Genomic DNA, 14,878 nt, shown 5'->3' with positions numbered 1-14,878 from the left:
GTTAGCCTCTAAGAGGACACAGCTCAGAGCATCTGTTCTACCAAACTATCAGTTCCTTCAAGAGAAAAGTGTGGGACAATGCCACTACCTGAGGGATGCTAGCTGGCACTACTGGGAGTCTTTCAGCTGCATTGCAACCCTCATTTCATTACAAATTATTCTCCATCCACTTGCAGGCACACACAAGGCAATGTAATTTTACATTGGAGTGAACTATTTTAATCAAGATTGGCACCCCAACAACATTACACAGAAAGACAACTCAGTACATTACACAGAGCAAAAAATACAGTATTTCAAAAGTGAAGTGAGAGGAAAACAGTTTATTTGACTACAAGATTTCATGAGAATTACTGAATCCTATTGCTGTTTTTGACACTAATCTGTGGTGAGACCATGTTCCCTTTGTGCCCAGCCATGTACCGTAAAATGGGATAATAGCAATGTCACAAAGGATTAGAACACTCAGGCTTTAAAGCACTCTGAAGTTTTATTCCCATTTATATACACTAGGAATGATATTATAGCACTAGCATGATATTATCTTTGTCACATAATAATTTATATCTGAAAACCGGTATCTTGAAAAATATCTTGAATATGTTGAAAAAGAATAACTTGCATCATGTTTGAAAATTAACAAGCAGCCAGAAACACACTTACCTTTCTGCTGTAGGGATTACTAATTACCAGGTTGGTGTCATCTGAACCAGATAAGATATATTCTCCTGTATCATTCCAGCAAATTGTATTCACCTGTATGAATTTAAAACAAAATGTTTAGACTTACATTAATTCAATTTTTACCACATTAAAACATCAATACTCATCCAACACTACAGAAATAGGAGTTAACAAATTCAACTGAAATTATGTCATTTCTAAGCAGCTAGCATAAAAAAAATTGTGTTTTTAAAACAAATTGATAAGGGAATCAGCTGCTTCACCTATGGCATCTCAATTACTCCCTCTGCTCCTGAGGAGTTCATCAGCTATATTAAGCTTCCCACAGTAGCCACAATTTTACATACACAGGTGCTTTAATGTACCAAATCTACTCCACAGAGAGTTCTCTGAATTTGAACTGGAGGGCATCACAGTGCTTTTGTTATTGCATCTTTACCATATCCAAATTCTGACCATCCACTGCTTTGCACACTTTTCAGTGACCACACCACCTCAGGGGAAAGCACTGCAGAATCCATCCCAGATCCCTTTTCAAAAGTGTGAGTACGCTGGGAAAGAAGAATCCTACAGTGAGGTACAGAATTGTACTGGGAGAGCTTTACAATACATTTCCTTATCAATTCTCCTTTTCACAAGACTGTGCTTAATAATGTGTCAGTGAAACAAAGCTGTGAAAGCACTCAAAATCCAGGAAGCTCAAAAAGTATCTTCCAAGCAGCAGCTCATGCACAAGCACCAAAGACTGCATGCAAGACCATTATTATTTCAAGTAAGCCTCTAAAATACCTTCAAAGTGTCAAAGTACAGCCATCACCATTTTCTGCTGGCTAGATTCTGTTGGCAGAACAGCTGCCTTAGTGTGATGTACCAGACTGGATTACAGAATTGGTAAAAACCCCACTTTGTTCTAAATTTTTTTACTTATGTTTTTTTTTGTTGGTGGTTTGTTGTTTTTTTTTAATTCAAATGTTTCACTCTGAGTACCCCCAAAGAAAAATAATTTTTGTTTAAAATAAGTACTCCCATTCTAGTTACTGTTTTAATGGCAAGCTTAGTTGGGGTTAGTTGCAACATCAGAGTTAGCAGTTTCAGGTGGATCACAGGAACACCACCACCTTGATATTCTGAGGTGGAGGAACTTGAGGAGAGATCTTGGTGCTCAACAAACATGCCTATGCCAGGGTTAGCTCAGTGCTCAGCAGCAGTCAGATATTGCTAGGATTTATTAGGAAATGCACAGAAAAGCAGGGTATACATCCATGCATGGCAATCCCACGTCTTCCACACTACGCAGTTTGGGTTTGTATCCTGCTCCCGTATTCTCCATTTCTATTACTGCCCATTTGGAAAGAGAAATTATGACAAGGAATTACTGGGGCGCTCACAGATATCTAACATTTTTTTATTGCAAGAAGCAAATAATTTGTACTGCTCTAGGGAACAGAAATGATAGAAGCTTATGAGAACATAAATTACATGGAAAAAGTACAAAAATAATTTTCAGTGGATCTTCACAGCACAGGAAATGGAAGGCCTTAAATGAAATGATCAGATGACACATGGCTTTTTAATGAAACTGAAAATCACTGTTATGGAACACCCTAAACACTAGAAGTGGAAGGATATACATATTCATCAAAGATGAAATGAAAAGTGATCAGAAACAAAGCATGATGTGTTTTCCAGAACACCCATCAAATACTGTCTGCTTGCCCTGTCTCAACTTCCTCCAAAAATATGTGCTGGCCATTTTGAGGGCCAAGCTGTCAGGCTCCACTGAGCTTTGGTATGACCTTGCATGGCTACTCTTACGGTTTTATAACTCTGGCTGTCAATCACCAAGAACCACAATTTCAACTAGCCCCCAGAACCATCTATCATTGAAATAACCTGTCCTGACAATGGATGTACTCTAAAATGTTGTCAAACATTGAACAGCACTACAGCAAGGGCAAACACACAACTCAAGAATGTCTATTTTCATCTGCATTTCCTCTCAGGCAGAAAAATATTATTATCGTTGCCTTAAAGAAACCAAAATGCTAATGTAAGAATACAGGAATAGAAACGGAACAAAACACTGAAACAACAAGGAAGCTACTAAAAAATTTAAAGTCATGATATAAGAAAGAAAAATTCACACAAAAATTTAAACTAATTGAGGGTGTGGATGTGTATATTTATGTACAAACCCAAAATCTGAAAGACAGCAAAGCAGAGAAACACTGAAGATGCAAAAGGGAGACAAGATTATCTAAACTGCAGCATTACAAGTCTACACAAGACAATCGTTCTCCTCCAAAATTCCAATTTCATTGCAATGATTGCCTCAGTTGAGCCATTTCAATATACCCTACTCAGACAAAAGCTGGTTCCAAAATAAACTTTTCCAAAAAGCTGGTTCCCCTGTACTAGAGGTCTGTAACCAAATAGACTTTTTTATTCTGTACTCACTCACCTTCTCAGCATTGCTGACAACAAATAACTCAAAAAGTAACTCTTTCAGTGAAATAAGTTTGTTTTGGGTTTTTTTCAGAGACTTTCCAGTCAATACACACAGTACTCAGCACAACCTACTGACCAACACTGAATAACCCAAATAAATTTGCATACGGATCACTAAGAATAGATGTTCAAAAAAACAATTAAAAAAAAGTTCTCATTCCATGGTAGCAGACCCACTACTAAAATATAATGTAAAACAAGAACTGGTTAGAAAATTGGTTTTTATTTTGAAAAAGCTATATATTGTACTACCTGCACAGCTACTGGACATCCAACTAAAAGCATAATGTAACAGTTACTATTCTGAGGGTTTGGAAACCTTGGAAAAGGGTGCTGGAGCCAGAAGAAAGGATACATCAAACACAAATGACAGCCAATGACTAACAAGGTAAGAAAAGTCAAAAGGTGTGTAATTAGTTTTTTTCTATTAAGTACTCCACATTATTAATTGTATCTAGTTTTATTTGTCACTCATCTAAGCCTTGCAAGGAGTCAGCGGGCACTTTTGATTCATTGGTCAATTAATCAGATATAAATTTGCTATCTCAGTGCTTTCCTCAAAGGCAATGCAGGAGACGGTGCAGCCAATCCTTAATAAACTGAAAAAGCAAACTCCTCACTTCCATGCAAAGCGACATCAGAATCAACTCTTGTGAACAGAAGTGATTAACAGAATACAAAAATAGAAGAAAAGAAATAAAAATGACTGTAGATATCCAGAACACTGGGATATCCCCCAAGCAAGGAAGGGGGTGAAAAAGGCAGTGCTTTTCATCTGGGGAGTACAAGGTAAAAACTGTTTCTGACAAAACACAAACTCCCTATACTGGTTTAAGCCTGCCTTTGAGGACTCCATCTGAAAAGGACTTGTTCCCAAGTGCCATCCTGAAAGACATGAATGCCATGAAGGATGTTGGTTAGTTATTGATCTGAATGCCTAGATGTAGAAATGAGAAGTTACTCCTTCAGGTAATACTCTATTTCAAAATGCAGTATTTACTCATGTCAAATCCTTCATCTACATCCTGCATTTCAACCTCAGCTTTCACAGGATCAAAACGGGAAGAAACTAAGCAGCATTTTTACTGCAATTCAATATGTTTTAGAATTTCTTTATCCTCTGCTTTCCTCACACTTCATCACTGCTGGTCCAGATTGCTTCTCCTTCAACATTTCTCCTTTGGATTTAATCACTTCATACAGAACAGCTCACCTAACTCTGTACATTTCCTCATCTTCTTAGGCTCCTTTTACAGCTAACACAGAAAATGGCAAGTTCTGGCATACAAATGATCTTACTGAATTTGACCGTGTGAACCTTGCTGAAAAAGGCAAATCCTGCCCTGGAAGGATGATAAGGCTGCTGGCAGACATCAATACTTCTGTAGAACCAATTCAATTACTTCACATGCTACTGCTAGAAACTGTGTCTTCAAACCAAGGGGAAAATGGGACTGTTTCAAAGGGAATTGCCCCTGAACTCTGAGGTGAAAATATTCGGATTTTAAACAAAAAGGTGCTATGGTAATATTAATGTCACAAGAACATGGATATGTGAAGTAATTAATGGAATAGTGCCTTCTTCACAGATATCCTGGCTGGGTATGATTAAACACACAGTTTTATCCCCCATAGGATCTCTCTTCTGTGTAACAGGTAGGAACTTGGACTTTACTTTTATCCTCAATTAGTAAAAAAATTTCTTGCCTTAAGTAAGTTGTCCACCTTGTCCAATTACACAGCATGCTTTATACAGAAAACATAAGTCACAACTTATTCAATAGAACAATGAAAAAGTTCTTAAAAACACCAATCAACGAAATAGCAACTGAAGAAAACCCCCAGCCCCTGGCACCCAACCTTCACTAAAAAAACCTAACCACCCAAAAATCAAACCCAGAAACACCTTTTAATAGGACAATATGGCATTCATTCCCCACATTTGAAATGCATGCTGCGTCAGCAGGTGTGGGAAGAAGAAGAAAAAAAAAAAGAGCCTAATTACCATTGATGATAATAAGGAGTTTAATCAGTACAAGCATTGTAATTTCATTGATTTCTATTTCATAGATTTTTTTTTAAAGAAACAAATAGTAAGAAATTATACTGAGTGGTTGTTAACCTTAAAAGATTATTCCTTTAAAAAGACCACAAAGTGAACAAGGTAAGAACTCCCAAAAGCCCATTCCTTAAAGGTGGAGAGTTTTGAGCAAATTTAACTTCTAAAGACATTTTCTCAAACTGTAGTATTTCAATACTGTGTTTAAATACTTTAGTATTTCAAACATCTGCAAATAATGCTGTATGTTTTCAATTAAAGCATTTTCCACCCACTAAAACTATTAGGCCATATGTTAAAGCATACTTTCAAAGCTAACACAATCAAATAAGAATTAGTTTTCAAATACAAATCCATCAGGTAGATTCAAGCAACACCAACAGACAACACCAAAACTGCAATTTCTATTACATGACACAGGGACAGATAATTGAAATAGAGATTAATCACTTAATTTTTAACAAGCAATGAACAAATACTGTTTTCCTGTATTCTGTTTTAATAAGAAAAAATTACTTTTTTTACAAGGAAATAAAGAAAAAAATAAATAAAAAATCCTAATCAACTTCAGGAAAAGAAACTTGAAAAATTTTATCTTAAGTATTTGAGGAGATGAAAAATTGCTTAGAGGAATTCAGAATTAAGTATCACTGTTACAATCTTGAAGATAAAAATTAATAAATACACATAAACTCATAGAATTGTTTGGGTTGGAAAAGAACTTAACATCATCAATCTTGTAATATTTCTTGAGAAAAAAAATGAGAAATGTAGATATTTGTTTAATTACACCAACATCATCTGTACCAGAACATTAAACTTATAATATAGTCAGCACAGGAAAAGTAGCTCACATTTTACATACAGCAATTCTAATCCTGGCCTTTTCCAGACTTTCCAGGCTCACAAAAATACAGGCATGTCAAAGTCATACTTCTGATCTCAAGAAGGCTGGATGTTACCAACACCTGTTCCTTAAAACTACTACTGTGTTAGTTACAATTATATCACTCCTTAATTAAAAGTTCAATAAAATAATCCTTACATTTGAACAGCTTTAGGAACACACATGTTGAAGTACAAAGGCTGGACTTACATTTTCATTTTTTTTTATAGCATACTTTCATTTTTCAGATATCTTGCACAACAAATACTTCAACAACCATGAAATTCTGCTCTATTTGTCAAAGGTAACATGGCAGCCTCTTTGTCCTGAACCCAGTTTAGGTAAAAACTTTTATTTAAAAGGATGTTTTAAAATACTTGGACTCCTTTCAAAAAGTAATATTTAAATAAGCAATATTTCAAGTTATGTTACTGCTTTTCAGGAAGGCTTAATTTTGTTTTCATTGTCTATAACTCAGCATGTAGTACTTGATGATTTGATTTTTGAAACTGGAAAATAAATCACTCAAAACACTAATAAAGCTTTAAGTCAACACAGTATATCAAAAAAACAAAAAAGATTTCATATCAAGGTTTGAGTTGTAACTGAAAAGGTAGAAATGTGTTTAAATGCAGGAGAGATTGATTCAATCAGCAGTAGACACAGCATTAAGCTACAGGAGTGGGATTTTGTTTTGCTTCAAAGGTAAAAGTATCAGCTATTCAAGAAGAAACAAATAGCTAGAGAATTCAGATGCAGATCTCAACAAGCAGAGTGGTCCTGCTCAGCTTTAATATACAAATACATGATATTTGCCTTTTTAAGTTGGGGGACTATCACCATGGCAACAAAATTACAATTTAACAATTTTTTAACAATCAAAAGGCAACAAGTGACTTACACATCCATCATGCACATTCAAGGTTGCTTCAAGTTTTAATCTTTGGATAAATTCTCTTCTCCCTGTGAAGAAAAATACCAATTATGTAATTTTTAAAAGCTGAAGTAGTTAACAGCCTGCTAATGACCATTCACAGGTAAAAACCTAAACAGTTAAGAACCAGAATATAAATTTAAATCTTCAAACAACTCCTATGGTTCTCATTTTAAAAATCTTAAGACAAGCATGATCGTTTGCTTGGCTCTTCCATCACCTTTAATAAGAGTGAAGAAGTGGCAAAATGAACATTTCACAGGTTCAAAATCCCTCTAAAACTAATAGCAAGAAAACAGAAATTAGTCCTGTGGTTATTCGGTTCACTTATCTGAGAGGGTGCAAGTATAACATAGTTCAAGCAGTACAACCCTTGCATTTGGAAAATTAACATTTAAGACCAATAATATTCTATTTCATAAAAGTAATGTGAAGGGAAGAGATAAAGGGTAAAGAGGAAATCTATAAAAACCTATAAAGACAAAGCCCCAGGAACGTTCATGTCCTTATACCCTATATACAAACTGATTTACCACTGCACTCAGAAACACTACTGTACTAAACACATGAAGAGGGAAAAGCAAAATATATTGACAAAAATGTGGTCTTTTCCTGAACTAGATGTTTAAACGCGGCTCCAACTCTCAGGTTATACTGAACCTAATATTCCCCAGAAAGCACTTCCAGAAAAGAAAAATACAGATAAACCTAATATTTTTAACTTCAATCCCCAAAGCTCTTAAGCTCAAGGACCATTATCCCTTTTTTTATCCTGTGTTAGTAGATCTCTCAGAACAAAATTGCAGGTAAGACTGTAGGCCTATGTCAGGCTGGACTGTTGCCAAATATGTAACTCTGAAATTCACTCAAAATTAACCTTAAAAACCTAGAAGCAGGAAAAGAACAGCAACAGAATCCACATCCGAAAAATCCTACATTTCTGAACTTATTTTGGTTCAGCTCAAGGCAGAACCATGTCAGAGCTCAGTGCTGCCTCTGGCAGTACGGCACATATTTGGAAAAGAAGTTTCTCCTCTCTCCACTTGCTTCCTCTGAATGCTTTTTATTTCTCCCATATACTCTCCAGCCCTGAAAAAGAACACCTGATATCCACACCTGGTCCCTCCCAACCACCTGTCTGGAAGCAGGCACTGAGCATCCCTGCCCCACTCCCTCCTCAAAGGCCAGGACACCCTTCCAGCAGCACCAATTCCTGCAGCTACACCTGCACCCCATCCAATGTCCACAAAGCTTTCCCTCCATCAAAAGGTCTGGGTTAAATACCTCCGTTTTGCTGGAACTAAAAGCCACCTCCAAAATTCAAAATTGCTCATAACGCAGCTTAAGTACATTAGATGAAGATCATACTTTGGCAAAATATTTTTTCTGTTTCAAGAGGAGGTCCTTAAGGTGAAATGGTTATAAAGTGCTTGCAATTAAAGCACGCCGGAGCCAGCTTTAAAAGTATAAAAACCGGACTTCTCTCATGCCCTATTTTATAAACACTGAAGTTGTGACATCTGAGGTGCTACAATTTCTGTTAGTCAGGAATAACCATAATTAGAGAAGAATTAAAATAATGACATCTTATGCACCATGCTTTACTTGCAAGAATGTATGTATTCTTGGATTAGGAATACACATCTACCTAGTTCACTATGCTTTCTTTACCACTTCTCCTTACCCATTTTTCCCCCCTCTAGGAACAGACTTTGACCATAGATTCTTAATGGTTGGTTCACTGTACCTGTCAGTGAAATCCTATGATTTTTTCAAATCAAATGATTTCTGTGTTTTCAATTAAAATTCTTACTTTCAGATTAATTTGATTTCTTCAATTGCTTGTAAGTAAATGTGAATGCTGTGGTTGGAAATATTACCTGCTGCCCGCTTGGGTACCACTTTGCATAACAGAAACTTTAAAATTTGCTTCTGGGGTGCTCCTGCAATGCAAAATACAGAGCAGTAATACACCACCTCCAATAGGAGAACTTCATTAAGAATTGTGTACTCCGAAGGCCAACACAAAAAATACAGTGTTTGCCAGACTTCACACTTTCATTGAAAAACAGAAAAATCTGACAGCAGTGGACGTTTGTTAGGCATTGCACCACGTGCATAAAACACATCTGGAAGGAGGTGATGTCTGCAGGACAACAGGCAGGTGCTTGCCGAGAATCCTCTGTACACACACACATCAAAGATGATTCAAACTAATTTTTAAAAAACAAGAGAGCAACAGATTTTCCTGCTTCCTGTATGCTCTGGTTTTAATCCAAATCACTTAAACCAGCATGTAAGAAATAATAACTTGTTCCAATCCCATTTTCAGTTTCAATTTTTATTTCCTTACGGAAATCTGTTGACAAAATAACATATGAACAACTTGTTGTTGTTAAATTAGGATTTTTTGGTCTTAATAAGAACACAGTATCCATACAAGTTTCAGTAAACCAGAGATGCAGACATAAGGTGTCTCATATACTCAACACTTGGCCACTTAAAACATTCCAAAAAAACCTGTTAGGATTGCAGATATGATTTGTTATATATGTGTTTAGTTATTTATCCTTTGATCATTTTTTACCTAAATATTTGAGAAAGTAACTAAATACAAACAAAATTACAACTTAAATAATTTCTATACTCCCTAAAGGAAAAAGGGGGCAAGGGAGAAAGCAGTTAAAATGCTTTCCCTCCAAACCCCCTCTTATGTGATTAAGTACTAAGTACAGTAAGACAACTGAATGGATTGTTTGTAGTTTATCTGATCATTCAAAACTAGAACCACCAGATCCTATGTGGTACTTTTACTCTAAAATAAAAACCTGAACTACATGAATAAACCAATCTGAAGAAAATACAGCCTCTGCTTTTGCTGTTGTTAAAAGCTGAGCAAAGTCAGTGAATCTATACTTGTACAGATTCCTTGTACTTTAGCAATAACTCCCACAGGTTCACTTGGTTTGATAAAAATTCTCAGCAGTAAATATTAGAATTTGTCACTTGAATATTTTTGTCACTGATCCATTTTTATGACAATGAAAAAAATCAAGAATCTATAACAATAACTCCTGGTTTGTTTTCTTCAGCATCTCTGCTCTTATTGCTGGACTTCCTAACAGTCAGATTCTCCATGTCAAGGGCTCTGCTCTCCCAAATGACAAGAATCTTCACAATCCTTAATTCCCATTCACCTAATCCAAAGGCTGCCTGTTCCCACCACCTTCCTACAAAGGTAGCCCTCCTGGCTCCCATTTCAGGTACAGTGATGGACAAAACCCATGCTTTAAACAAAACCCCAAAAGTACATTTCTCTTATAATATCAGCATCAAGACCTCTGTCATGTTTAGATTTTTCCCACCCCGATACTGAGCACAGGCTCTCAAGCCAGAAACTTTTTCTTTTTCCCCTTAACTATGTAGGACCCCCAGAAAGGCAATAATTTAATTCTGTGAGGGTGCTTCAATATATTGTTTCCTATATTCAAGTAAGGCCTAGGATGCAGATCAAGTGATCAAGCTGTCATCACCAAGATTATTTCACTGGACAGTGGAACACACATAGGGTTTGTTTCAAAACTGCTAATGTGAATTTATCAACTAACATGATAAAACAAAACAAAACAAAACAAAAAAAACCCTGGTAAATCTCAAATGGCTGTGATGACCTCCCTGTGAAGTGTTTACATAGCTGAAATTTGGAAAGCTGTCAAGCTAATGCTCCACCCACGCATTTTCACTAGTTATGCACCAAGTGAAGCCTCAAGGTTCAGTGCCACTCTCAGTACAATGATCAATATTTTCAGGTTTTAGCCATCCACCCATTCTCACCAAACATTATGCACTACTGAAGCCTCAAGGTACACTAAAACTCTCAGTGTAGTGATCAATCATTTTTTTAGTTTATATTAAGCTGGAGACTAAGGGAATGTTCTGTGTATGAAAGAAGACCCACCTTGAATCATTCATAATACAAATTTAATATGGGAAAGCAGGTGAAAGAGAAGCTGAAGCTGTTTATTTGTAATTTTACTTCTTCAAAACATCCACTGTGCACAAAGGTCAAACCAAATGCTGCCTTGCAACTCCACCTGGAGAATTCCCCAACCTGGGTGTCTGGGCACATTTACAGAGCTCTAATCTTGCTTCAGGGAGCAAAACCAAAATATAACAAACGGTATCCCTTGTATTCCCCACTCACAGTCCTTATGACACCATTTAGGTCACAATCTGTGGTTTAGGAATTGTTGATCAGGTGCTTTCTACGTGCCTGTTTTGCCAGAGAGACACATACCTTTCTTTTGCAAGCAACTTAGTCAAAGCTGCTTCAGAACTGATGACAGTAGACAAATTTAATGCTTTGAGCATGTAAAACCTTCATATATTTAAAACTGTGCTCCAGAACTTCCCCCTGAAGAACTACAGATCATTTCATGATGAAGGCTTAGTTTTAAAACACACTAGTGCTCCACAGAAATTTAACTAAACTTTGATCTAATGCAGCACTAACACAGTATAAGACATTAAAAGACAACCCCTATTCAGTAATAGACCCCATTTATCAAATGAACACTCATTTATATCAAGCTGGCTCTTTGCAAGGCCAAGTCCCTCAGCGCTGGCTCGCTGTGACATTTGGAATGCCCTAGTTTAAAGCTGAAATGGAGCCAGCATCTGTTCCCAATGCAGAGCACATGTTATCCTGCACTCTGAGTGCATTTCAAAACTTCTCCAGGGTAGAGTTTAGGCATTTCTGAAGTAGCTCCGTTTGTATATAGTTTTTTTTGCTATATCAACTACATCAAACTCTGCATCATGATACAACTTTTGACCCACATCTCAACACACTTTTTCCAGCAACCAGAATTCTGCATATACTATACAGTAAACAGGACTATACACATAACTTTCATCAAGGTAAGTTAAGATTCTTGAAGGTGAATTAAAACCCTAAAAACCATTTGTTAGCTATGTAAGCCAACCCTGTCCTCATTTTATAGTCATTGAAACTGTGAAACTCGAAACTCAAGCAATTTATCAAAGGAAAGAGTGAACCAGCAGTACCGCCAGAAACTAAATCCATGGGTGTGACCTCCAGTCCTTTGAACAGGGCCCTGTGTTATATTTCTTCACTCTCCTCCACTAATGCAAAAATGCCAAAAATTATAACTCTTGGTTCTGTCAATGTTTAAAACACTACCTTTCAAAAGGCTATGATCAACTACTTCATTGTGGTTTAAGTTCAAAGCAGATAACTCAAATTATTCTCTGTTCTTAATGATACATCAGGAAGCCTGAAAGCATGAACACTACAATGAAAACATAAAATATTTTTGTTGTCTACAAAGAGACTTCTTTGACATTTTAATATGTCAGAGCTTTGCTACTAACCAGCCAGCATCAAACAACTTGGTGCTAATCAAACCCTAAGGTAGGCTTAAGTAATGAGCTTTACATATAAAGAAACACAAAACTTTCAGATATTATAACACCAAGACAGAAACTACAGAAGACAGAATACTATGCCCTCAATTATAAATCAGCAAGACTGCAATATCTCACGGTGAGTATATTAATACAAAATCTGATCTCAAAAAAACAAACAAACCAAGAAACCAACAACAACAACAAAAATGAACAAACAAAAAAACCCAAAAAGATATCTGCTCAAGTTTTGAACAACAAAAAGGTAGTTCAGCAAGGTTATACATTTTAGGATAATAAGTAACATTCTGGAAAATCACTTGTTTATGTGTGCTTCTACAGAATCTGCAAAAATAGGTTACTGTAGGTAAGAGCAGAGATAAGGTGTGTTTGCATTAGCAGCAATGGATGTAATTAACTTTGAAACATCTTTTGGATACTGAAACTATCCACTCCCATGTATAAGCCTCCACTGGGCTCCAAAACTGGTAAGGTTACAAGCATTTGGGCTTTAAACCAACGTCTTTAATTTCTGTTTGATATTTAGTATGATTTATACCGGAAAGGTTACATAAAATTCAGCTGCATTAATAGAGTGTTTAAGGTGTTCTCACTGACAAAAACGTGGGATAAACTACAAGTACCTTTCTCAGAGAAGGCACTTTATCTGTGCTGTACTGACTGGTGCTAAGTGGATTTCATTCACAAGTACACCACATTCTGACAGATATCCCTACACTCCCCCTTACACTACCCATACTTAAGTCTTCTATATTGTTCTTGCCACAGACTGAAAGTGAGGTTTTGTGACAGGAAAAAAACGCCAGTTTTCAACAATTTTGATATTTATTCAATCCTTTAAAGTAGTTGTCCCGGGGTGACTTTACGATGCTGAATTGTATCCCCATTCGTCTGTTTAGCCCAGAAATAAATTTTGCACCTTTAAAACTATATCTGACAGTGAAGGGGGGGAGAAGGAGAAGCAGTGAAATGTCAAAAACAGAGATAAGAGCTTCAAAAACAGGTGCATTCAAAAACATAGAGATAAGAGCTTCAGCTCTCTCTCACGGACAGTGCTGTCTGCAGCAGAGACAGTGGGAGAGAGCTTGCTTTTAGTGAGGTTTTTTTGCTAGCTGAGGCAGAGACTCTGGCTTTTCTATTTTTTTGGAACTGAGCAGCCTTGCTTTGGACCAAAAACCCAGAAAAACAGCGTGAGCTTACACCTGTGGCCCACTGGGGCCCGGGATGCGGTGTTTTCCAGGACAGGAGAAACTGATAAGAGACTGAGGGAGCTGAGGTACACCCCACGCAAAAGACTGTCTTTCTGAATTTACCATCTCTTTAGAACAATGAAATTCACATTGATTAATATTACTCATTTTTCTGTGTTTGTGAGTACTTTGCTTATTAAATAAACTATTTTTTCCCACTTCTCTCAAAAGAGATTTTTTTCCTCCCAAACTAGGTAGGAGAAGGACCGTTTAAATTTGTTTTCTAGAAAGACCCCATCAGAAATCTCCCTAAATTTGCTCTAAACCAAGACGGTAGTCTGATGATCAAATACAAACTACTCACTGAGACAAAAGGCACTTTAAATTTTTGTATTATGCTACAAATATTTCTAATTTCTATAGAGCAGAGGATAAAATTCACATAACAAAACTAAGAGAAGTTCTATCTATGTAAAAGATAACACATACCACCTTACTCCTCTGAACAGGAAACTATCTGACATAGTTTAAGTGATTAACTGGATGTAGGATTAACTACATGCAAAAGCTTTTGCTGTTTTCTCCATCAGCACTAAAATAGGACTCCCAAAGAAACAACTCAAAATTCTAAAACATATACCAACATAAAAACAATAGTTATGAGATAAAAAAAAATACATTTGTGCCCTGCTTTGTTCTCCAAAGAAAAGTTAAAGGAGGCCTCTATTAACCGAAGGCAAAAATAAATATTATGGAGACTGTTACAAGTTTGAGTAAACAGCATTACTGTAGGCTTCAATGTGTCTTTGGAAATGCTTCCCTTTGACTTTGAGAAGTCTTCATGTGAAAATGCTATGAGGGCAGCACTGTTGAATATTTTTGTATAAAAACAACATCAACATAATAACCCAGCCAATCCTTCACAGCACCTGGGGAAACAGGCATCAGGCACTCTGCTTTATGTTCTCAGGTACTACTGGTCACTGTGACACCCAAGGTTAATTAGGAGCTCCATTTTCCAGCAAGAAAAGATGGTATCTAAGAAGCTGAAATGTACTGTTGCTCCACCCCAGCACAGAAGTTAAAATTGCTTGTAGCAGTACCACGGTGTCTCACCTCCAAGCACTCAGGCAAAATGAACCCTGGAGCATGCAGAATCACTAGGAGAA

The 14,878-nt window shown here is 36.6% G+C and overlaps 1 protein-coding gene across 7 annotated transcripts in view; it reads right to left on the bottom strand.

Annotated features, from left to right (window-relative positions):
• DCAF6 (DDB1 and CUL4 associated factor 6) overlaps window positions 1–14,878 on the bottom strand; it is a 77,298-nt gene that overhangs the window by 53,098 nt on the left and 9,322 nt on the right. For all 7 annotated transcript variants that reach the window (XM_014253593.2, XM_014253594.2, XM_088051326.1 and 4 more), the window contains exons 2-3: window positions 7,039–7,100; window positions 664–756 (exon numbers count right to left, since the gene is read on the bottom strand). In XM_014253593.2, the coding sequence (XP_014109068.1) occupies window positions 664–756; window positions 7,039–7,100 (155 nt within the window). The remainder of the gene's footprint in view (window positions 1–663; window positions 757–7,038; window positions 7,101–14,878) is intronic.

Source organism: Pseudopodoces humilis, chromosome 2 (genome assembly GCF_049639895.1).
Source record: "Pseudopodoces humilis isolate 2021_Gansu_Grassland_sample_001 chromosome 2, ASM4963989v1, whole genome shotgun sequence".
Taxonomy (NCBI): Eukaryota; Metazoa; Chordata; class Aves; order Passeriformes; family Paridae; genus Pseudopodoces; species Pseudopodoces humilis.
This window is presented reverse-complemented; position numbering and strand designations above follow the sequence as displayed.